The following is a 26,750-nucleotide window of genomic DNA, read 5'->3' on the forward strand; positions in this document are numbered from 1 at the left end:
GAGTTTCATTTGGTTTGTGGCATAGACAATGCGTAGAATAAGTTAAAGTAACATCTTTAAAACCAGTAACTGCAATATTGTTGACGATTGTTTTTTTCTAATCCATTTATATAGAATTTATACCATATTCAAATTTGCAGCTCATGAACAGCATATTTCTCCACTTCTTAGCAACGGTAGCACTTACTAGCCTTAGCTAAGCAAATAATTGTCTCTTCATGCTACTTATATATTTTCGCATTTAAGGTCTCACTCTTAAATATTGAAAATTACATGGAAGCTACAAAGAGATTAAAAGCTCTTTAAGTTCAATGATGCAAATGACTTACCATATGCAGAACTATCTTCAGGAAACAGGCACTGACCAGTCACTTGATTACCTACCAATCAGGCTAACATACAAATCCAACTAGACTTCATGCTTACCAAATTGAAAGATATATAAAAGGTTGTAAATACTAAGTCTTTCCTTAATGAAGAATATGCAAATAATTCTATATTGATTGGGAGATATAAACTCTGATCAGCAAACTCTTCTTTGAAAGTATTAACACAGGTCAGCTGCTTGGCTAGACTCAAAGGCACATAGTACTTCTAGCTGAAGAGGCACATGTTGAAACACTGGTGTCCTTGAATTCTCTGCATCATAAAAGAGAGAGGTTTTTCTCCTTTGATGTACACTACAGCAATTAGTATATTTTGCATCTGAGCCTGATGTAAATACTCCTAAAATTTGATTTCCATAATTTACCACAACCTAACAAAAATTGTTTCCTACATAACGAGTAACCTTGATTATAGACTGTTAGTCTGACATTGTCAAAACTATATTTTCCCCAACCTAAAAGTGCAGTCTAATTTGAAAATCTCGTATTTTCAAAACCAGTCAAATGCTGACATCATTTGCATGTTGACAAAATATGTTTGCTTGTTCTTTCCTCTCTGATACTGATAGAAAACAAAACAGAAATAACAGTGTCATAAAGCAGAGATACCACCAAAAAGACAAATACTTTGTAAATATTTTAATGATTCAATGATGAAATACAGTGCCAAATATAAGCACAAAATGAAAAGGACTGAATACAAAATGATGACATATTAGCAGCTAATGATACTGTCAATATTAATAAGCAAAATAGCTTTTATTGGCTTCGCTTGATTGACACAAAATATATATATATAAAAAAAAAAGATGAATAAGAACCAAGAAAAAGAAATGAATAGCAAGATTTGAAGAATAATCCAATCACAAATAATACAGTTCTATAAATCTTGCAACAACAGAAACGTCACCTCACTGTGTCTCTGCAGTAACCAGTTCAAACCACTGCCGGAGAGCTTCACTAAGAGTCTGTGGCAAAGAGTCAATGTCACGCAGAATGATGTAAAATGGAAAGGGAAAATGGTCCATGTAAGATTTGATCTCTGGCAGCTGACCAGATGCCTTAAAAACAGGAATCCTAATATCAAGGATGGAATCTCTGTTTATTGGATTGTCCAGTATAACGAACACAACAAAAAGATTAGCTGTTTGTGCTTGCCGCACAGCAGATTTCACATAGTCCATGCCTTCTGAAAAAAGACCTCTGCCATCGGAAACTATCAGCAACAGTTGAGAAAAATCAGGACCCGATTGAGCAGAACGGTAATGTTGACGGCTTTCCATCATTAATGCAGAAGCTTGCTGCAAAAGCAAAGCAATATTTGTCTTCTTTTGTGTGAAAGTAAAATGCTGAAGAAGTCGAGCTCCTGAATGGCAGGAGAACTGCTCACCAAACGAGTGAATAACTTGCATGCTTTCCCCAAAGCTACAAATGGCAAGTTCACCAGTTTCTAGAAGACTCAAACCATTAGCAATAACTGCTAATGACTCAAATGCAAGTTGCTTGGAATGGTTGTCTATCATGCTGGAAGAATCATCAATTGCTAACATAATCTGGTACTGACGTTTACTTGGTTTTGTGCGTCTCAACCAGATTTTGTCTTTACGGAACTGGCTGGCAATATAAGGTATTACTTTCTTCATGTTAATTCGTTTACCAGTTCTATAGTCACCTTTTAGTTTTGTAGCTTGTGATGGCTCAAGAACCAAGCGGAGTTGTTCACATAGTTCCTGTGAGAGAGCATTTGTCATCTGCTCGTACATCTGCCATAATTCACTAGCTTGTCGTTCAAAATCAACTACATTGCCATAATGCTGATTGGCTGACCAAATAGACAATTGTTCTTCAATCTCTGCCCTCAGTTCTTCCATATCAACAATATCCTCTTTGTCCAAATACTTGATCACAGTGTGTATTGAAGATTCAGGAGGTCTGCTGGTACCTTCTGTTACCACCTTTGACCCTGGTATTTCTACAGAATTATCCTGTACTTGTGACTCATCACCCTCAACAAGAGCATCTTCGTCGTCGTCATCGTCTAGAACATATTCTTCAATTACATTCGGCTGTACACTGTTCTTAACAATGTTTGATTCAATCATCTCCACATCATCATCATCCTCGTCATCATCGTCTTCGTCAAAGTCTTCTTCTTCATAATATGAAGCATCTGAATCTTTAATGGACTCGATATCATCGTCGTCTTCATCATCATCCTCATCGTAATCAGCAGCGCAAGCTTTCTGCTGATCCTCAGTTGCTACATCCATTATCTGTTGTTCGTAATGTGATGTTGATTCAGTTACATGTTGATACAGATCTGCCTTTTCATCTTTTGATTTCTCCACCTCTTCCTCCATTCCAGTATCGTGATGAACCTCTTCAATAGTTCTAGCATGTCTCTGGTGGGGTTTGTCTTGCATACCAAGACTGCGATTGTCATCGGTCATACCAGGCTTTCGAGTCTGGGGTTTCTGGCTGTCGTCTTCATTTGTTCCATGACTAATTTCAGTAGATGTTTTACTGTGATAGGCCTCAGCATCACTTGGTGCTGTATTAGCACCATCTGTCTGTTGTTTTCTGTCTTTCTCTTTCTCATTGTCACCTCCTGTGTCCAATGCAAATTCGCATTCAGCCTTTTGGTTCTGATCATCAGTCATGCCATAAAACTTAGAAGCATCCTTGACAGCTTCGCTATCCTCGTCTTCTCCACTCTCATCCTTGTTCTCCTCTTTTAACTCTACAACTGCAGGTATGTCATCTATGTCTTTAGTTTTCTCTGATTCTTCATCTTCTGCATCACTCATATCTGCTTTACTATCTTTAACACCTTCCTCCTCTTCCTCTACACCCTCATCTTCTTCAACTGATTCCGTCGGTGCAGTAGGATCCTCTTTCGATTTTCCTTCATTCCCAGAACCATCTTCTTCCTCCATCTCATCAGCCTTTTTATCCTTTTCTGCTTCTCTTTCCTGTGTTTCAGATTCTTCATCCATAGATGCAGTCTCTTTGTCTTCAGTTGGATCTTTATCTTTCTCTTCCTCTTCCTGCAATGATGTCTCCATCTTTTCCTCTTTCTCTTTATCATTTTCAGCCTCATCCAATTTCAAATCTTCTGGTAGTTCCAGATTCTCAGCAGTCTCTTCTTGTTGGGGTTTACCATGATAGGGGTCAACTTTATCATTACATTCACTTTCATCCATTGCTTCAGGTTCGTTCACTTTCTCCTCTTTCTTATCTTCTAGATTTTCTTTTCCTTCTTCCTCCTCCTCCTCCTCCTTTCCTTCATCTTTATTCTTTTTCTCTTCTGCTTTTACTTCATTCTCATTTTTGGCAACAATCTGTTTTTCCTCTTCTTGGCCAGCACCTGTACCACTTTCTTTCTCTTCTTCCATTGGAGTTTCTTCATCTTCTTCATCAGATCCCCAAAGTTGCTCATCAAGTTTATCAGCTCCTTTGCTTTCAACATCTCCCATTTGTTTGTCAATATCTTCTTCATCTTCATTTTCATTTTCAGAATCATTTTCATCAACTTCTTCATCTGGATCATGAATTTTGCCATCAAAATCTTCAGACATTTCAATTGCGTTATCCTCTGATGCTATATCCGGCTGGTTTTCAGGCTCATCAGGTTTCTGCTTGTCTTTATGGTGAACATCTTCCAACTGGCTTTCATCCTCTATCTGGTCAGATACATCTTTCATTCCTTCACCCTCACCCATCCCTGCATCTTCTTTATCCTCAAACTGGGTAGCGCCTTCTTGGGTTTCATCTGACAATTCAGGCAGGACAAAGAACCCTTTTGTTGCAAGTTCAATGAAATGAGTCAAGAGTTCAGAATACAACTTGGCTGTTGTTCGGTATGCAACCAACAGGTACAGCATGTAATTCTCCAATAAACATTCAAACAACTCAAGCAAAGGAAGACAGCCGACAAAGCATTTCAACCAAATGGATTTCATTGATAACTCAGAAGCCACTTGTTGCTGACTGAACTTAGCTAAATGTTCACTGGGTGCCTGTATCATTTGTAGTAGTTCCTTGATAATTTTCAAAACTTTCTCACAATCTAAATTCTTGATGTCAGTAAACAAAGATTGCTGGAGACACTGTGTTAGATGACCATTAAGTATCTCTATATCATTATCACATGTTTCAGGAGAGGAGCTTTCTTTTGAATCGCCACTACCTTTGGGAGGGTCATCACTCTTAGGTGTTTTCTTATGGGCTTCCAGTAACTTCTGTATAGCAAGTAAGACTTGCTTGATAAGATTATCAAAACTGTCAGTTAACCCATCAAGTGACAGGTCAAAAGGCAATGTTCTGTCTTTCTGGTTAACATCAGAAAGACCTTCAAAGTCAGACGTTTGACCACTGAGTTGTTGTGTCATTGTTGTAAGAACTTCTGTTTTCATGTCACTCTGTCTCTGTTTCCATATAAAAAAAGCATTGGTGTTGGTTTCAATTTCTAACTGGAGAAATGAAAGGGATTCACTGAAGGAACTGTCAGAATTATATTCTGGTTCTAAGAACATTCTTTTGATTTGTTGTAAAGGTACCAATGACTCCTTAAGTCGAAGATAACCAGCATCTAAGAAACATAAGTCATTCCAGGAGAAAATGCTTTTGGTTTTAAGTTTAGTGACAGGTTTTTTCAGAATAGTTTTCAATTTGGACAGGATGTCATTTATTTTTTCAATACACATGCTCCATGTTTGGTTATTGATGGACATAAATGCAGTCTGTGGCAGCATGTGCACAGGTAATGGTGTTACACATGATGTGTTTCCAGAAGGATTGGCCTGGGGACAACATTTTAGTAACATTTGGAATTGACTGAGGCCTTGCCAACACTTCACTGAAACATCCTCTAGAGTTTCTAACCATTTTGAGATTTCTGCTTGAGATGGAAAAGATGAAGATTTGTGTAGAGCTGGAGTTTTTATTTCTAGGATCATTTTGTGATATTGGCAGTAACTTTTTGTGAAAGCAGACAATTTGGCATGTTGGTTAAGCAGGATTTGTTTTAAATGTTCACTGTATCCACGACACCGATCAACGTTACTTAAACCAAAGTCTTTTGCTTCTGGGTTTTCTAAAATCACTTTGAGCTGGGCTTGTCGTGCTAAGCAATTCCAGTAATACTGCTCTCCAGATTGCCACATACTTTTAAAAACTGGAGCATAATGGGGTGAACTTGTTCCTACCATGTCTATAGAAGTCTTAACATCCACAGGATCAACATACAGAAAATCATCACTGTGGCGTTGCTCAGATCTTATCAAGCCCTTTTTGTAGGAAAGGCCAATTTTGGTTAAGTTCCGATATAATTCAGATAAGCCTTGTCTCTGCTTTAAGTTAATGTGTTTAGCTTGTTTCTTCTGCTTTTCTATATCGAGTGATGGTGAAACATGTAATCTGCTCCTTTCTTCAATGCCTTCTATTACTTCACAGGTAAACTCATCAAAAGCTAAAAGCAATTTTAAGTAAGGGGTCTTCTTTTCAAGATCATGGTAATGTTTACAAGCCCGAGGCATTAGGTGAGTCAATCGTGACATCAAACTATTTTCTGGAGCAAGTGGGAGACAAATATCAAATTCTTTGTTTGCACATTTATCTTCTGTGAGAGCTATAGGACGCATCCACACCTCAGCAGATAAATCTTCATTATTGGTGTCAGTGTTAATTAGACTTTTATTACTTGCAAGGACAGTTTTAACAGACTCATGGAGTATCTTCTTAAAAGACCGAATATGCTTGTGGACAGTTCGGTGTGTCTTATCAGTATCCTGTTTCAAAGCCCAATAATTAATATCATTCCAACGAGCTATCTTGACAAATCCTTTCAGCTCTTTTTCAATTGGCACTCTCTTTTGTTCAATATCAGCCTCAACAAAAGGCAAAAACTGCTTATAAAACTCATGTATATTCCAGAGTAATTTGCACATTAGCTGTTGTTGAGGTGAAGTATCCATGTTTATTAGTTGGCAGTGGAATGCATAAACTATCTGAAGGCGAGCTTTAAATTCACCCAGACTGGAGTTCTCCAAGAAGAGTTTCAATGATGCAATTATTTCCTTCTCTATATCTGAAACTGGTTTGCTCTTATCAACATCATCAGTTTCAGGTGTCACAAAAGATATCACAAGTTGGTAGAGATGGAACCACCACTGGCATGCTTCAATTTCTACTTCACGAGAAGTGATATCCAAAGAATTCTTCCAGTAGCTAAGTTCAAACTTCCGCCAGTCAACAATCAGGTTTGAAATATCGTGTAACTCCGTTTCAAGAGACACGTGTTTAGCAGCAACACTTTCCCAGTCTTGTGCCTTGTACAGAAGAAGTTCCAATCCAGATAGAATTTTCATAATTGGACTGGTTAGTGGAAAAGTAAGAATTCTCTTTGATATAGTTTCCAGTTGTCTCAATGTCGGGTGATCTGGCCATTCTTCCAGTAACTGGCTAAGTCTCTGCAGAAGACGCCGCAGAACTGGTTCAGCCTGAACAATCTCTGAAATATTAGCATCTTGATAGACATCATAGTAGCGATCAGGTGTAGGTTCCTTAACAACACCCAATTTAGTTGTTTCATTATGATTGATTACTTCTTCTAAAGCAGCAACTACTAAAAGATGCCCACCAACAACTTGCATGTCGTAACCTTCGTGTAAGCAGGCTTTCAGATAAGAAGATAGAGACATGGCAGTTTTATAGTTGAGCAGAAAAGGTTTGAGTAGATCAACTCCGACCCCAGGGTCATATTGTTCAGGGGAGCCAGGGGCTATCCAATGTGAATTTTTGGTGTAATTGATAAAAAGTTGATGGTGTATGGTACAGATTTCTTTCATCTCTTCTTTAGTTATTAACAGAGAAAGAGGTTCATCTTCATCAGTATCAGCAGCTAAGTTATCACCACCTGATTTATTACCAACATTCTTTGATGATTCATCTAAAAGATTGCTTGGAATGAAATCAATGAAGTCATTTTGATAATTGGGAAATCTCTTTTTGAAGTCTATTTCATTAAGCCTCTCGTCATTGGGGCTACTGTCATGATGAATTGTCTTGAAACGATACAAACTATCTCTCTCTTGTTCAAGTCTTCTTTGCTCCTCTTGTTGCTTGTGCCATGAACTAACAAACAAACGAAGAATGCTGGCAAAGCGATCTAGTACAGGTGAGCTGAGTTCTTGAGATGTGAGGACGTGGTTTTTTAAATGGCAAAGGCCACTGAGTAAAAGCTGAGAGTGAATCTCCTGATTAGTTCTACTAATGGACTTAGAGTCTTCTGTTTTCATTTGACTAGAAACAACAGCATGACTCAGTTGCAAAGTGAGATCTGATGTTAAAGCTGTGGCCAAATCAAGGAAATTAGGATAATTTCTGCTGCAGCTTGGGAACTTTGCCATGCATACACATAAGTTTTCCAACCAAGAAAATTCTGTTTCATTTGAAAGATTACAAAGTCTGGCTAGGTTTTGCCGACAGCATGTTGTCTGTAAACTCTGCATTATCAATGCAAAACCATGACTCATTTGATAAAGAGAAGAATAAAATGGTGTGAGTATATCCCGATACACAGGATAATTAATCTGCATTTTCTGCACAAAGTTGTGGACAGTCTTTTGCCAACTTTCCAGCTCTTGAAGCAAACGAGAGACTTCATTACTTTCAAAATGTTCTTCAGACATTGTCTTTGCCTTGTGTAAAAATGTGAGAATCAACTCGTGTGATCCAGCAGCCATGTGATAGTTTGCATATTCTTGTTTAATCATGGGGAAACTGGAGATATCAGGACGATAAGCAGTCCTGCTCAACAAGCCATGTACTTTGTTGGTTAATTTTTCCCGATATTCCATTAGCCAAATAATCTGTGGGTGAAGCTGGTTGTGGCACAGATCTAAAAATGACTGACCATTCATAAGTTCATTGAACAGATTTTCCATTTTCAGTTCTAAATTGATCATTTCCAAGTCCTCCTGGAGATGAGACAATTTAAGCTTGTCCCTCTCTACAGGGTCCAAATGACCACAAGGACCGAGGATATAGCTTTGTAGAAGGCCAACAAGAACTAATGCTGTTCCAATGCTCGTTGCAGAGGTGTTACTCTCATTTGCATCTAAGAACATGTCTTGAACGCAGTTGATTGCTTTCTCGGTAAGTTTGACAACTATCTCATCAAAATAGCAACAATCTTTCATGTGGCTAAGGAAAGTGTTAATGTGGGTAGACTTGTTATTCATCAAATGTAAATCTGGGACATCAGACTCACAAAACTGAGGTAAAGTGAAGCCAATAGCTATGAGAGTGTGTTGTAAACTCTCCAGAATATTCTTTCGTTCAATATTTCTGCCATTAAACTGAAGACTGGAAAGAGATGCTGTATGAACCCAAAGGTGGGATCGGATTTTGGCAAATAGCTGAGCTTCGTTCTTGTGATGACCAATTGCTACCTGAGGTAGTAAAACACAGTTGTCCATGGAGAAACGATAATTAGAACTTCCATAAGACTTTAGCTGATGTGAAGATATAAGAGAATGTAAAATCTCAACCAGACAACTGCTTATGGCAATGCCAGGTCCAAGGATTCTTTCGGATAGTTTGAAATCATCTAAACTTAGTCCATTAATGGAGTTCTTCCACCAATGCTGGAAATAGGACACCAGAATGGTAGAATAGAAAGTTTTAGAATTACCCTGTCCAAGAGATGAGAGCAGTTTGCGGTATTCAGCAAGACTTAGTGGTGAAACAACAAGATGTTGTTTCATAAATTCTATAAATGGTGGCAGCCAGGTTACTAATTCAGGTTCATGCTGCTCCAATAAGAAATTGAGAATCCTTCGTTCAACAGCCAATACAGTATGTTCATAGAGTGGCCACAAACGTTGATCATTGTCCAATGTTTGTACTGAAGTACTATCTTGACATTCAGAATCTTGTTCTGAGCTACCAGGTGAATGAACGCTGTTTATTTTTAATTCCAAATTGTCAAGAAGAGATTCAAACATTTGCTGGTTCTCATTTGATTTCAGTCTACTGTTCAGTTGTGTGATCAGTTCCACAAACTGCTCAGTTATATTTGCTCTGTTTAGTTTTAACAAATCTGTTTGTGATAAAGTGATTTGTCTAATTTTGTCTTCAGCAAATATATCTATTTTTTCAGCAAGACATTGTAATTTTTGCCACTGTAGATATTCCCACTTAGAGTAAAATGGTGTTGGATTGCCCCAAGAAGCAAGAATTTTTTTCAGCAGTTTTGAAGAAGACTTTCTATCAGAAAGCAAGTCATGGAGATGGTTAATGACTTTGTCGATTTTGTCAGACAGTTTAACAGGACTATTATGACTAATTAATGGCATCAACAGTTTTGAAAATGTCCAGTTCCAAACAAGACTAAGATTAGCAGCACTTGGAGGGGATAGTTCTCTTTCCCAATGCATTAATGCCACATCCAAAAGACGATTCAACCAAGGTAGTCCACAGTAAATCTGATAAAACTGTTTGTCAGAACAATCTCCTTGTTCACTAAAAGCTGCCCGAAGCTCCTGGCGAAGACCAACCAATATGTTATCAATGTACACAAAGACTTTCAAATGAGCAGAGTTTTCAGATGCCATGTGCTGTGTACCTTCACAGAGAGCTTCCCATTTCTTGTATTTCTCTTGGCTTAGCTGCCATTCAACTGTCAAAACTTGTGATAGTTTGATTCTGTTAATAACTCCAGTTAACTGCTCCAACAGACTGATGGTGGAAGTTGATTCTGCATTACATACTGATATCATTTTGTATAAAGCTTGTTTGTTCCACTGAAAATCATAGGGCCCTCTCATCAAGATCTCTGCTCCATTATTACAAGTCTTCATACTGCTCAGACAGTTCAGTAAAATATCTTTAAGTGGATGGCCAAACAGAGCAATCAGTGTGACCTGCGTAAGCTCTGGAAGGTCATGCTGACCACAAACAAGTTTCCAACCACCATAAGTAGATAAGTCAGAGCAATTGACTTCCAGCTGGACTTCAGTTAACAATGGTGAGATAAGTTCACTACAGAGTTTCCAGTTTTGGCCATGAACATGATTGGTCACAAGTTGAATGAAGTTGGCCAGAGGCCATCGAGATGCAGATACATTTGGGCAACAATATGCAGATGACAAAACTTGCCTGAGAACTTCAATATATACACTAACCAAGTGCTGGGCATGGGTCAGAAGAGGATATGAACAATATTGTTGAATTAAAGGTAAGGATGCAGTGGGGAACTGTGCACGAGATGTTCGGATACTTCCATCGGAGTTACAAAGTGAAAATTCTGAATTTGAATTTTCTTCACCAGCAGAATCTTCTAGAATGTAAATTTCAACTCCTCTGTTTCTCATGGCACGAGAAATATTTCCATATTTGGGGTCCATTGTAAAAAAAAGTCTGAAATTTGAATGGGGAGCAATTTCTGGAACTTCCCCATCAATGACTCCTCTTTCACTGACAGTCAGAACACCCGAGGGTTCTAACAAAGCATTCAAACGGTCAAGTACTGATGGATTGCAGAAGTTAACATTTTCAACCAATAACCAGTCACCAGACTGCAAGGCTCGCACCAAAGTACTGTTAATCCACTCAAAGGCATTACTGTTGGAGGTGTTCTCAATACGTTCTAGGGATTGACTTAATGTAGTCAACTGACTGTCCATTTCCAACAGTTCGTTGCTGTCTTCCCGGTTCAAATTAAGCAGCTGTCCTATGATGATATCCAATTCCTTCATTTGTTTCTTCATCAAACTTAGTTCGTTTGCACTGGAAATTAAAGATCCTTTGTTTGGTACAAAGCAACAGTACTTATGCCACAAGTGATAGAGGTAGGCAATATTATTCTCAACATCAGTGAAATGACCGAGTGCGAGTTGTTTACGAGAAGAATGATCTATAGCTTGTTTCACTCGGGTACCAATTTCTTCAATGTGACAACCAATGTCAACTTGTTCAAATCCACCAAGAAGCTCAGTAGTATCCATGGCACTGTTCATAGGAAGGACTTGGAGCCGATTGCCTGTTAACTCGGCCAACATTTGGACGGTACTGGTTTTACCACTGTTTTGGCTCCCGATAAGAATGGTTAACCAATTCATTTGAACACATTTCATTAATGACTCAAGAACAGGAAGCCTTTGGGGCAATAGCTTGAGATTCTTGCTACTTTCAATATTAATGGAGTATTCTTGATGCCTCTGCAGAAAAGAATGGCCACACTGAACCCAGTCTAGACTAAGTGAGAAATGACCACTAGGTCGATAGATTGGAGCCAGACAAGAAAAAGTGTGTTGATATAATTCAATCACTTTGTCTCTGTCTAATTTGGTCTGCATTCTGTCTGCATAAATAAGATTGAGATACTCTCCTGGGTCAAAAGAGTCAGGGGATTGATTATCAACGAGCAGTTCACACCAACGAAACAAATCACGAAGGTTAAATTCCCAGGGACCACCTTTTTGGCCCCATGAACGCAAAGAGACCACTTCAGTTTGCATTTTCATGTTAAAATGAACCATATTGGAAAGAAGCTTTTCAGGAATTGATGGATACATAGTTGTAGCTATGAGCTGGAGATCTCCTCTACTGAGTGCATCAATAAATACTTTTGTGAATCGGTTCAAAAAAGAACGTGGTAGTCCTTTCCGCCCACCACCTTGATGATACGGGTTCTGGCATCCAAAGATACGCGTACTGGCTTGCTGAATATAAAATGTCTTGCCTAATTCTGGAATGAAAACTTCTCCACGGTGATCTAAACATGCATTTAATCCTTCCAGAACAGATTGTGAGGCCAAATTTAATTCATCTAAAATAATCCACTGTCCACTCTTGAGAGCTTGTAACAATGGCCCATCGCGCCAACTGAACACTCCTGATCCTTCTCCTTCAACAGGCAAATCAGCACCAAAAAGATCAGATACATCAGTCTGTTCAGACAAGTTGATACGGACAAGTTCTTGCCCAGCTGCCTCGGCGATGGCAGCAACTAAACTTGTTTTTCCTACGCCTGGTGAACCTTCCAACAGAATCGGTCGGGGAAGTTGTAGTGCCCGGAGTATTCTTTGAGCATTCATGCAAGTTGTTGGTGCATTGAAAGCATACTTTTCATTTTGAAACCTTTGAGAATCAGCACGAGGTATGCTAAATGGTGGAATTGTAAAATGAGTGTCAGAACAAATGGCAATTTCATTCGAATAACCGGTTGGTCTTTTGTCAAGAAGTTCAAGTGACTCCATAGTCAACTTCTGTGTTGAGCTGTTGTTCACTTGCCAAAGGAGGAATTGTAAGCATTCTTCTTTGAAATTTTGTATTTCAGTTTCTCTGTTTACTCGTGCAGTTGTCCCTGTCCCTAAACTGTCAAGGAAAACGAGACACGCACCATGTACATAAGCAACAGAAGTATCCACTTTAGATATTTCCATTAATTCATCATCATCATCCTCATAAGACAAGGAGCAGGTGTTGAGAAAGTCCACCCAACATAGAAGATCTCGAATGCTGACAACACACTTTTTGCCAAAGTCTGTACAAGTAAACCATTCAACAAAAGTCATTATAGCATTAGCAATGTCCATCTCATCATCTTCTGTATCACCTTCAGATGATCTGTCAGAGAAACGAATGCTTGGCTGGAGGTTGTGTTGAATGATGCTTACCATATCCCCAGGAGATGCAACTTGGGGACACCAAATCTCAGTAAATCTATTCCGTAGTGCAGGTGAGAGTTCTTTCTTTCCAAAATCTCCACCTGGGTTCATTGTTGCAAGCACGCGGAAGTCTTCTTTGGCAGTAAGCAATGGAACTTTATTTTCCATAGCATCACCACTGCCTTTCTCCGAGAGCAGTAGAGTACGTTCGGGTTCCAGCACACTGTTCAGGCGTTCTAAAACAGAGTCTTCAGCAAGAGATATTTCATCGACTAGAAATGGAGAACCAGTTTGCATAGCTTGCACCATTGGGCCATCAACCCACTCAAATAGTTTATTTATATGCTGATTCTCATCATTCTCTTCAGTTTCCATGTTATTAGAGTTTCGTACTGGACGTAGGCCACCCAAGAAATCAGAACCTTCAGTATTGGAGTGACAGTTGATGGAATACAATTCTTTTCCTTCCATAGCAGCATACATCTGACAGACTGTTGTTTTACCACATCCTGTATCACCAACAAGTAAGACTGGTTCTTTATACTGCAAGGCTTGATTCACAAGGACAGCTAACCGCTGCATGTTGCAGGTCCAAAAGATATGCATAAAGTTATCAAGCGTATCACTTGTTAATCTTTTCAACATTGCCATTGTTGTAACAGATGTCTCTGAAGATAAGTTGAACAAATTATCTGGACACACTTTACGTCGGAAAAACTTCTGAAGAATGTCCCGTACAATATCTTCTTCTTCTGGTTTCCGCATCTTGCCACCTATCAACATATAACCATGATCTGCCATATGCTGATTCCAATCGTAGTTACTCTCGTCAGCTACAGGGCAATGATAACGGTTTGCCCAACGGAATAGGTCACGCAAGGTCATGAGGCCCTGTTTTCCAGCAAAGACAGCTGAGCTGCTACGGCGTGTCTGTAGCTCCAACATGACTTTTACTAGTTTCTTAGCATATGATAGTGGTATGTCACATCTCTGACTCAGAATTGTCTCCAATTCATCACTGGGTATTTCATCAAAGTGGAGTTCAACAAATCTGTTGCGAAATGCACGAGACAATGCTTTCCTTCCACCATAATGACCAGGAGGATTTTGTGTGGCAAACAGCATAAATTTAGGATGTGCTTTTACCATTTCTTGTGTTTCTGGAATAAAAAGTTCTCGGTTGTCATCTAAAAGACGGTTCAGTGCTTCAAGGACATCAGTAGGAGCCAGGTTGAGTTCGTCCAAGATAATCCAATAACCTTGCCTCATAGCTTCAACAAGCACACCTTCTTTGAAAACTAACTTTCCTGCCTCATCAGCTGCATAACTGCCAATGTATTCTTGCAAGTCTGTATGTTCATGGTTATTAATCCGCACACAACGATGGCCAGTTGATGTTGCCAACCACTGCACAAGACTAGTTTTACCAACAGACGTTTCTCCTTGTAATAAAACAGGGTGTCTTCCAATTGAAACAACTCTGGCAAGGTCTTTTAGGTTTGCTCGAACAGAAGGTGTTAGGATGTATTTTTCTGGAACCTGTGGCTCACATGAACCAACAGGAATCCAATAACCTTCAAATTGTAGGTGTTTACTGATGGTAGGCTCTGGTATGGGTCTTTTTAACAATGAATTAATGTCAGCTTTTTGAAGCAGTAGGCGACAAACCAACTGTTCAACTAATGGGTATGAGGAACGATCTAATTGAGTGAGGAAACTCATACAAAGACTTTCATACAGAGTTCGATTTATCACTCCGCCAGGATTAAATGATGCACACATCAGGGCACGACAGAAAGTTCTCAAACTGTAATGTGGTTTATGGCCTGTGCCGTCAGTAAGCTGTTTGGTAGCTAGAACACGAACTTGCATGTAGAAATTGACCAGTCCATCTATTTGAGAAGGGGACAATGACAAACCAGATAAATAATCATTCACCAACACTTTCAAATCCTGAACATCATTCAACTCATCAACATAAAATTCCATGAAACGGTTTCTCACACTTGGAGTGAGTGCTTTTTTACCAACATCAGTGGCAGGATTCATGCAAGAAAAAAGACGGAAATTTGAATGCCTGATCACAGGTTCAAGATCTCCTCGTTCAGAAAGTACAACAGAACCAGATTTGCTTTCCAGTAAGCTACTTAGACATTCCAATGTTTCTGTAGTGGCCAGGTTGATTTCATCAAGAAGAACCCAATCTCCTTTCTTTAGTGCCTTCACCAAAGTTCCTTCAATGAATGTGAATGCTAAAGTGCTTTCAGTTTTCTGCACTTGGAGACGTAGCTGTTTTAACTTCTTATCTTGAGTTTTCCACAGCATCCACATCTCAGAATTTTCAGTCTGGTTCTTTATGGCTGATTTAATGGTATGTTCCATCAAAGTAAACATATCTCTCCAAAACTTTTTGCAATAGCAGTTTTCAATGTGAGTTAAAAATACAACATTTTGCTTCCGAGAAAAAGTCTTACAAAATAATTCTTCAAAGGAATCTTTGAACGGTTTTACAACCAATTTGAGGTCAACTGGTTTGAAGCCACCAAGAAGATCAGTACTGTCACTCTGTTGGTTCATATTGATCACCTGTAAATGGTGTCCAAGTTGATTAGCTAAGTACTGAATAGTTGAAGTTTTGCCAGTTCCTGTCTCTCCAACAAGCAAAACAGGATCATTGTTTTGGACACAGGCAGCTACTTTTTCCAAAAGAGCAGATGACTGCCGTGTAAAAGAGAACAGACGGTGGTGAGAAGATTCTATGGGTTTAGTCGAAGGTTTAATTTTAGGCAGGATAACTCTTCCAACTAGGAATTCATAAGTGGAAATTTGCACATTTGGTTTGTATTTCATGCAGTAGTATTCGGCTTTTGATTTGGTGATGTTTAACTTGGCACCTATTGCTTCTGCAAGCTGCAACCGACGTTTCGGGCAACTGATGCTGAAACAGAAGCAATCAAGAGTTTCTTGAAAAACAAGTTGGCTAATTGCAGAGGATGTTAAATCATAACAAGCAATTCTTTTGCACCAGTTCAAGAGATCCCTGGTTGATATTAATCGTTTGTCATGGGAAAAGAACTTGCTATTGAATTTGTTGTCATCATCCACTTCCATCATTCCCACATGTTCCCCACGTGACAACAAGAAATAAATTTCAAGTAGACGGTCAATGATAGAATGTAATGCAGGATATTTCTGGGAAATTATTTCATAAAGTTCGTCTTTAGATAATGGTTCTAAATTGAGCTTTGTCCAATTTTTTTCTAATAGTGCAGACATTGCACTACTGTAACTACTGACAAATGAACCGGTGCCAGGAAGAGTACGGTAGGTAGCAAATAACTGAAATCCAGGGGAGGTAGTTATTTTCTGTCCACGGTTGGGAATCATCAAAGCTTTGTTTTCAAGGAGGGGCAACAATAAAGAAATAACATCCATAGGAGCATGGTCAATGTCTTCCAAAAGAACCCAATAACCTTCAGATACAGCTCGTGTTAGGATCCCTGGCTGCCAAACAAATTCTCCAGGCACATCAGTACACTGATAAATGCCCAACAAGGCTCGGCTGTCAGTCTGATCTCCAAGTTGAAGTTTTAGTAGATGGGAGCTTTTCCGACGACCTGTCATCTGAGCTAGACATTCAACTATGCAGGTTTTGCCGCACCCAACAGGACCTTGTAGTAGTACTGGATTACCAAGGTTAACTTCATGTGCTAGACGTTGCAAGTTCTTATCTGTGGTGGGAACAGATACAAGTTCTGATTCCATTCCTCGAGGTTTTCTCAGAATTTTAGGAAGAAGTATGCCACTGACAGAAACAACATGTGAATCAAGGAGTTTATTTTCAGCCAGGTAAGTAGCAGTCTTTAGCTGTTTGCCATTTACTCTAGTGTCATTGGTATTCGTCTCTGGCCAAAGCAGAAGCTTTTTATAGCGCAACATCAGTTGGACCATTTCTTCACGTTGAAAGTAACGCTTCATGAGAGTATCTCGCTGGCGTGCAGACATCTGCAAAAGAGTTGCAAGTGTCTGCACAGTAAACCACTGGACATCTTTGTTATCATTTGATAAAAATGGTAATAAATGTTCCGGTGAAATTACCGATTCAGATTCTCGACCAAAAATCACAACACAGCGATAAGCTGTCTGGACAAGTTCTAAAGGATGGGAGTCTGATAATGATAACTGACTGTACTCCAGCCTCATTTTTTTGGATGCTGGTTCAGTAACATCTTGCTCTGAATACAAGAAAGGTGAACTGTTTTTGAGATATAATATAAAAAATTTCTTAAGTGAAGGGCATGTACTAACAGCTTTACTGAGAGCAATGCAGAATGTTTGGTGTAATGAAGTGGTCTGACTGCTCTCACTACTTACTACCATGCTTTTTACTCTCTCAACCAAATCTAATAGAATTGTACTGCTACAATATGTTACATCTTCAGTACATGTTGGATGAAGGAATAATTCTGCTAGAAGTGTAAGAACCTCTTGCTTATTTGATGTAGTCCATTCTTCTTTATGTTGGAGTTCTTGGAACTTTGAAGAGCAATACTGATTCCTCTTGCAAAGTTGAAGGACCAGATCTGCTAGTGGGTTAGCCATCCTGGGGAAGTTGATGTTTCAAGCCAACAGGTGGTGCAAGTCTTGTTAGTTTCTGGAGTATTTCACCGTCTAGGCCAAACACTACTGCATGAAAGCCTCTGTAAGTAGCAATATAAACAGTATTTGTGAGGGATTGTGCATAAAACTATTTTATTATTTTTAAAAATACTAAATTTAAATTAAAATATGAAAATTATGTTCATTATTTTAATGTAATTTATTTTTAAATTATAAAATTTTAGAAATTTAAGTCTACGATAAATGAAAGAAGATACTATATTCTTAATAAAGAAAACAGTGAAATAAATAACCCAGTAAAACTGCTTAGATAATTACAGAAATAAAAAAACCACAATGTAAACTTATTCAGACTTGATGTAAAAGAAACAATATTTCTGTGACTATTTCTCGGAATAGACAGCTTATGTGTCTCAATTTTCAAATTAATCAAGAATTTGGAATGATATACTAAAATATTATAATACAGTGTTTGGGATATAAAGGTTCTTACATAAAACTATGATGGAACTGTTTTCAGCTGAAACCCTGCATTAACAATCAATGCAATCAAAATTTCAGACAGATTGGTTTAACCCTTTAGCATTCGAACAGGCCAAAATATTTAACCTGTTTTATGTTGTATCAGGCTAGATCTGGCCTCTCACCTCAACCATTTGATGTCATTCTAAAACTAAACAATCACATCATAGAAATCTTTAAACAAGACAATGCATGATTAATTCAAAACAATATAAACAAACATTACATTTGACAGAGTAATCAGAATATTGAAGGGTTCTTGGGACTAAGAGTGGTTGCTATCAAAATGGAAAGAGAAAGAGGCTCTTATAACAATATTTGTTACTTCGCGATATATAGCTGGGCCACGTATACACTGCGCATTAGCAGATGCACCTAACAGAAACTAGCAACACTTCTTGTACAAAACATTAGCTGGCATTTATTATAATTACTCTCAACCACCATTTCCCTCTCAAATACAGGGGCCTGGCTGGCCAATATCAGTAGATGTCAGGTGTTCTAGGTCCCCCTACTACTGATTTCTTCCACAAAAAAGGGCAACGGCAGCCTGTTGGAGAAATTAGCCCTGCAAGGTGGAGTAGCTGCCACAGTGTCTCTGGTCATTCTCTGTAGCAATGCCATCACATTCATTACTGAGGGGCACAGCTGGACATACCATGTTCTGAGGTGTAGCCCCCTCCCTTGTCTGCTGCTTTACCCCACCACCACTTTTTTTCTCCTTTCTTCTCTCCTGTTTCTTTGTATTTAAATGTTGTAATAAATTTATGGTCAGTAGGAAGAGGAGCAAATGTATGAGGAACCAAAGGAAGGAACAGTAGTGGAGAAATATATAATTTTCAACAACCAAAGTCAAAGCATGCTGAAGAGACAAAATACTGTGAATCAAGAAGATGCATGCAAGACAAGAATAGCATTTAAAAAAGTCTTGAGATTTGAGGACACTTTATCAAAATGTAAATTTATCAACATAACACAAGATGGAACACTCAAGAATAAGAAAAAAAAAAACAAATACTATTTTTGAAAGCAACCAAGATGAATGATGGTTTGGCTGTTATACTGCCATTCTTGAACTCCCTGTTTGTAAGACAGGTATAATAGTGAAACAGTGGGCTTTCAGAACAGCTATCACTACCTCAGACAAGGAAAATGGCAAAGAATTTGGTGATTGATTCCTTCTGTGAAAGAATTTTTTTGTCCAAAACATTCAATTCCTTTTTTTACATTTTTACTGGTACTTCTCTCCATGAGAAGTCTGTCAATCAACTATTACACCTGTCTCGCAAGTGTAGTAGTTTATTTACTAATACTTAGAAAAATAAAAAATTAGCTGCTGATAACAGCAAAGTACCCATCAGTCAATATATCCTCCCCTCGCCCCTTTTTTTAAAGTCTGGAACTTATTCTATCAGTATCTTTTGCTGAAATGGGGATGTAAACACACCAACACCAGTTACCAAGTAGTGGTAGAGACATATATATATATATATATATATATATATATACATACACACACACACACACACACACACGACAGGTTGCTTTCAGTTTCTGTCTACCAAATCCACTGACAAGGCTTTGGTCAGCCCAAGGGGAACCCAGAACCATGTAGTTGAAAAGCAAGCTTTTTACTGTTCAGTCATGGCAGTACCTATTTGTTTAGTTTTCTATAAGATCATGTCCAGTCAAGAAGAAATATTAGCTAACTTGGAAACAAGTGAGGGTTGGTGACAGAGAGCATCTGGCTATAGAAAATTTGCCACAATGAATTCCATCTGACCCATGCAAGCACGGAAAAGTAAACATTAAAATAATGATGGTGTTGATAGTACATGCAAATGTTTCATAGTTTCAGCAGACAGAATGATATGTTACCCTTAAGAATGGTGAGGGCGACAGAACCATTTTCACTTGCAAGGCTCATTCCTGTGAGTGGCAACCACAACCATACCAAACTGCAACAGGTTTCCCTCACTAAAGAGCAACAAGTACTTTCTCTGACACAAACAACAAAACCTAAACCTAATGTTGATTTCATCAGGTTTACTGCTAGAGAAAACTGCTGCAGATTGCATCACAGATTAGACATTCGTTTGTCATATGACAGCAACATGATAAGTGATGCTTTTTATGGAGATCTGCCAAAAGCTAGAAAGAATATCGGGCACAGACAGCTGTGACTATCTGGTCACTGTGTATATCACCTGAGCTGGAAGCATCCAAATTAGCCTTGTGGACTCCACTTCATGGTGATGTAAGAAAAGGAAAACATCATCGCACATTGACAACTCAATCGCAGACACTGGCTTGGAATGTATCCAGGACCTTGATGCAGTGATGATGAACTTTGTTGCTGTGGCCCAGGTTGGAACCCAGCCATAATAGTAATAACAGATTAGATTTGTTGCATCAGAATAGTTAGATTGTAATGCTGTGTGCTCTTTAGCCACAAGGTAAATTTTTACTACTGCTAAATCTACTTGTAATGGAAAACTGAGAGTATCCAAACCACTCTGGTTAGCATTGAGGGTGGCCTGTACTGTAGTGGCATGACAATCAGTGAAGTTTTAAAATGCTTGCAACAGCATTTGTGACATCTGTTGATCTATAGTTTAAATGCAAGTGAAATGTCAATTCAGAGATAGCTATTTTCCAGCTGAACAAGCTGAGAATCCTGATGGAAAAGTCAAAACCCTATCAATGAAAAAAAAAAAAATATTAACTAAAAATGTGTTGCTGCAAAACATGCTCAACAACACATCTGAAGTGTTTCTCAGCTTCAAATTGCAAGCATGTCACTGTGTGAATTTCTTCTAGAGCCAAGCAAGAGAAAGTTGAGAGCAATACTTGCAAAAAAAAAAAAAAAATAAACTAATATAATTTATTTTCTTATCACATAATTATTTCTAGTTAGCTTTTTAATGCTTGGTATATTAAATAAGCTAAAACTTTAGTATTTAAAATAGACTAAATTTTAACATTCATTTATGTCACTTAAATGGGGTTTTTTTTTATTTTTACACAGTTGTTTTGTAATAAAAGAAAATATCTAATATTAAGAGATTATTTTAAAATATGTCATCTCCCAAACAGAAACTATTACATACGAAAACTGAAAAGCTAAAATAAAATAAGCAACTGCAATTTGCGTTATTTAAATTAATAAAACCCGATACTTGTTTGAAATATTTTTTAATTTAGTATATTCTTTTTATTCTTTTAATTGTTTCAGTCATTTGACTGCAGCTACACTGAGGCATTTCCTACTCAGCCATCTCTCATCCTGTCACCCATTGTTTCATTACTACTGACCAACACCACCACCACTCCTCAGGCCCTGCTTTTAATCACCATGCTCAGCTCTCCTTCCCTAGAGCATCACCCCTCAGTAATAATAATCAACTTGCTCAAGAGGAATGTTAACCATATTAATCTCACCAATCTTGAAGTACATGTGAAGGCCAAAAGGAACAGCCCCTTCCTCGAGGACAAATAGGAAAAAAACCCCACCCAGAAGAGGATAAAAATACATTACTGATTTTAAGTTAAAGTCACATATGAGATTGTAATGTATACAAAGTTTACCATGTGAAAAGGTGTTGTAATCATCCTATTACATTCTCCTTTTCTTTTCAGACTTAATATTAATTGAAATTCCCTTAAAGCAGACTTGCAGTCTGTAAGGGTACACAACTGACAATCTCAAGCCGAATCCCCAAATAAATTTAAAGTTGCAGGTCTACAACTTTTAATTTTAAATGATACTGATTGAAATATATAAGGCAAAGTAGACTGCGCGAGTTTCCTCAGAAAATAAAGCCACAAAACTGGCTTCTGCACACTGAGGAAACGAAAATCGGATTCTCGTATCAAATACTTGAGCAGAAGAACAAAAGCAATGTATATGACTATGTAAAAAACATTAATTAAGTACTGCAAAAAATAAAATTTTAGTGTAACACATTTTATATGCTAAACGATCTGACAAAGAACTCACACTGAGTGATTAAATGTCGAACAATTATAAACACATTTACCTACGATAGGCTTCGCTGGCGCCAAACAAAAGGATATTTGATGCAGTAAAAACAGAGCACTAAATGCAAGGAACGCCCTCAATTTTATGCTCTAAAATAACTAAATTTTACGCTTAAACAGCTATTTGGACTTTCGGTGATCTTTCCATATGAGCACAATGTGAGAAGGCATATCTACACAACTTGTACTCCCTGGCTGTTTCCTCGCAACTGCTAGAAAAATTGATATTTTCTAATGAAATTTTCTATAAATATGCTCCAGATGGTATAGAATTCGATTATATCGGAATTTACTGTGAAAAAACGTTTTTCGTGGTTGGGGAGGAGAAAAATTAGTGGGCTTGCACACACAAACTAAAACACACCATCTATCTACAGAATGAAACTTGAAATTTCGAAGAAAATTGTTGTGTATCAGTATGTATGTGTGCTCACATTTTTCTTTTCACATTGAATTTCGATATTATCGTAATTTACTAACTCTATAAAGTGTTTGTAGAATATTTCATTACAAGACACCGATTTTTCTGAAAGTTACGAAGAAACAAAGTCGATCCATGTGGGTTCTACATGGAAAAAATAATTTTAGTAAATATTTCGTAAAGGACCCCGTACGTCAGTGTGAAATTTTTTTTTTCCACGGTTTTTTTCGAGTGCATTAAACCTGTCCGAGCGGCAAACCCACCGCAAGGCAATTTTTTCCGGAAAAGAAAAGGGGAGTGTCAAAAAATTATTTCACGGAGAAATATCGGCGGGTCTTTTATTGCACATAGCTGTTACGTGGTAGCAGGGTGTGCTAGAAATAGCAGCCAAATCTTGCCTTTCTCTGAGGGAAGGCGCTGTTAACGTGTGATTTCGCTGTGACATTCATTGAAAGTATTGAAATAACCTGGAAAAGAACAACAAAACTCTGAGGACCCCTCTCCTCTTTCTTTTCCGGAAAAAAAAGTGACTTGCAGCGTGTATGCAGGTCAGATATGTTGTATACACTCGAAAAGACCTGTGGGGAAAAAATTATTTCACACCGAGGTACGAACGGGTCCTTTACGAAATATTTACCCTTTAAAATCAGTTAATGTTTTATAAAGTTTCTCCATAAAGAATTTTGATTAAGATTCTTAAGATTTTTGCTCGGCAATAAAAAATCAGTTTGAAACAGTTCATTCAACTTTACATGGATATCGTTTTTAAAAGTGAAACCTTTGTCAATCTTTCTCAGAAAGCGCCTGTCCAAACTTATAACAAGCATAAACACACGCCGTATTTGAGACACATTAATCTCAATACTAATTTCAGTAGTGAAAAGAAATAAAAATTTTGTGGGGAAAATGCCACATTTTACTTAAATTCCACAAATTATAGTTTAAAGTAGCAAATCGAATAATACTTAGACTGTTATTAACTGGCAGCATATGACTTGACAAGATGACAAACACCATTTGGCGAAGGTAAAAAAATACGCACACCCGGTGTTTAGGGTTAGGGCTTTGGTTACGCCGTAAACGGGTGGTGTACGTATTCTTTACCTCCGCCTAAAGTTGAAATGTACGATATGAAAATCTCTAGTACAACGCGCGAACGCTTCAAGGTAGACCCCCCCCCCCCCACACACACACACACACGTTGACATAATAGGCTTCAGAATGGACAAACTTATCTGAGTGAACGCTGTACAAGGGGGGAAAAAAAGTACGGATAGAACAATCTCTCAATATACCTACAGGATAACATCAGCTATCTCGCTTTAGTCTTGAGCAACTTGACCATAATGCACACACTGTGAGCGAGTGTGTGTGTGTGTGTTTATATATTACCGCCAAACAAAATGGTACGAGCTGATTGGTTATTGACAAAATTGAAAGACCTAAATTCAAAGTACATCCCAAAAAGTCAGTAACAATTTCAAAGGCATCAGCTTCTAATATATATATATATATATATATAGGTAATTGTTCAACTTAGTGATATTTAACAAGTAAATAAAAATTAAGGGGGAGATAATTACTGTAGTATTACAGATAACTACATGGCGAATTTATAATTTTCGCATGTGTATAAATTCATAATTAGTCGACGCCATGCCAATTACTGTGAAGAATCGTGTCTCGTCATTAGGCTAATTGGGTGATATTCCAATATTGATTCACGGTTGAGGATTTCAATTTCAAGAACAATGAATTGTGGTCCCGCTGGTCTTCCACGTGCCATTCTGATTGGTTCCAAAGTAAATAATATCCAGTATTTATGTTGACTTTTGTATGTCCCTTTAATAGTTATCTCCCCCTTAATTTTTATTTACCTTTTTAATGCCACTAAACTGAATAGTTACCACATTATGTGTTATATAGCTCTATAGTTATACAGTTTATTTTGGCCTTCTCAGCTATATTTATTTAGGCAGCTAGGGTTCGGTTCTTACCTGCTTCATTTGTGTATGTAAAATCCATGAGTACAAATACATAAAACAGAACGCGCTCGCGCACACACACACGTACACCCATTAGTTTCCTCTTCCATTTCGACACGTCCAAAGTAAATAAATAAAAACTTTTTACGGAAACTAATGAACAAATGACAAGTTGCGAATGGCATTTCTGAGACTCAAAACGATTGATTGCCGCTAAACTGAAAAAAATATATATATATTTAAAGGGACATAATCGATGCCGGAAAAATCTAGTAATTTGTATTTTAGAATATCGGAAAGTTGTGACACTCAGGCCTTTTCTATCGGCATAACTCTAAGATAGACAAGACTCGACTAAAATCTTAAGACATAACGGCGCTCATCACGATAATTAACAAGTTGATGAGCGAGCCTTTAGGTAACCGCTAAGAAAGAAAAAAAACTGCAAGAAATAGACAAATTTCCTTCTATCGACATTACCTTAAATAAAGTAGTTCTATAGACGCACTTAATGGCTGGAATGTATTTGATCAGAGACTTGCACGGTCACGCCGACCTGGAGCAAAACAACTGTTAACAATACCCATGTTTTTCTGAGGCTCCAGGACACCTTTTCATATATCTATTGGTATGTACTGATATAATTCGAAAGACATACGTAAAATCTACACAGGCAGAATATTATCGCATGTTTATAATTTCGTAAACGTTGTTTACCAACTTTGATAGAAAGCATTTCATCCTGTCTTATTTCTCCTAGCAAACAACTCTATTTTTTTTTCTCTTAAGACGGTTGGATGTTGAAGTAGATTTGGCTGCTTTTATAGCAACCACAGAGGCTTAGCCGTTGGTTCTGTTTGGTAAAAGAACGTAACGGAAACAAAAACAAAAAAAAATCACTTATCAAATCCTAAGTTTACCAATATGTTTATATGGAATGGAAGATTGATGTGATACAAGTAGACAACAAGAAGATTAACGTTTTCATAATGTTCAGACTTAATCAAACACAATGCTCAATATAGCCAACAGTAAATGTAGACAGAGTATAAAATAAATATCTGAAGCAAAACTTAAAGTTCTGATAAATAACAAGATACAGATCACAATCTAAGAGATATGCAGGAACCAGAGAAACAACGGATAAACTAAAAGCAAAATCAAATAATTAGGAAACTAACAACGGCCATATTCCGACAGCTTTTGTCGAAATCTCTCGAGTTTCAATTGTAAGATAATTATTTCCGAATTATGGTATTATAATTTATGTCTAATAGGATCTCTGTTACCAAAATTTGTTACCAGTTATATTTATTTACTTTAATGAAAAACTACAAACGTAATGCGGAGAAAACGAAATAATTGTTTTCCGTGAAAAAAAAAAAGACGGTCAAAACTAAAGGGTTTGACCCGGTGGAAATAAAAAAAATTAAATATTCTAAAAGACTAAACGTGGGTTAAACATTTAGATTAGGAATTTATCAATCATAAGATAAATTGGTAAATGTTAAATGTTTATGTCAAATAAAACCTAAAAGCAAGAAATTTAAAAAGTTCGCAAGAGATTCTTCATGCATTTGGATAACTGAAAATGCATATTTTGTAATGAAACCAAGTGGCATATTTAATTTCTATTTAGTAAACTGAATATTTTCTGACCATCTAAAGATGTTGTAGGGGGGAAAAAAACTTTGGAAATTTATATTAATATATTTACTCCATGTTATTAATATATTAATGTATTTACTCCTTGTTAAGACAACCAGTCATAATAACTATTAACATCCTTGTTAGAAAAATTTCAGCCGAAACCATGAAATAAAGAAAAAAAAACAATAACAACGAAAGCCCATAATTTAGTGTGAATTAATGGACGAGAGACATTTTCATGTTCAAAGAATAGTTTTGGAAATGGCTTGAAATGTAATATTTACCTTATTGTAATGTCGTCTTGTACGGCAGCGGCCCATCTCAAACTTGATGAAGGATAAAATGTGCGGGAAATGAAGTGGGGAAATCAAATGAAATGTTTCACGATGAGAGAAATAAATGAGAAGGTATCAAGCCACGTGTGTTGGCCGCGACGCCATACTGCGATGTT

General features: G+C 37.6%; 1 protein-coding gene across 2 annotated transcripts; it reads right to left on the minus strand.

The window, feature by feature from the left end:
- Positions 1-1,010: 1,010 nt before the first annotated feature.
- Positions 1,011-26,750, minus strand: LOC106883417 (midasin). 2 transcript variants are annotated; one of them, XM_089338152.1, is made up of 2 exons: positions 26,584-26,750; positions 1,011-17,760 (listed from the first exon to the last, which is right to left on the minus strand). In XM_089338152.1, exon 2 carries the CDS (start codon positions 17,660-17,662, stop codon positions 1,298-1,300), a length of 16,365 nt encoding a protein of 5,454 aa, XP_089194278.1. In that variant the 5' UTR covers positions 17,663-17,760; positions 26,584-26,750; the 3' UTR covers positions 1,011-1,297. The 2 variants fall into 2 exon arrangements, with proteins under 2 accessions (XP_089194278.1, XP_014789895.2); XM_014934409.3 differs by lacking the exon at positions 26,584-26,750 and adding an exon at positions 18,174-18,193.

This window comes from Octopus bimaculoides, chromosome 20, assembly GCF_046866305.1.
Source record: "Octopus bimaculoides isolate indiv1 chromosome 20, ASM4686630v1, whole genome shotgun sequence".
NCBI lineage: Eukaryota > Metazoa > Mollusca > Cephalopoda > Octopoda > Octopodidae > Octopus > Octopus bimaculoides.

What these genes read in the sequence shown, in the direction of transcription:
- LOC106883417 (XM_089338152.1), bottom strand. Translation starts at nt 17,662, where the DNA reads ATGGCTAACCCACTAGCAGATCTGGTCCTTCAACTTTGCAAGAGGAAT.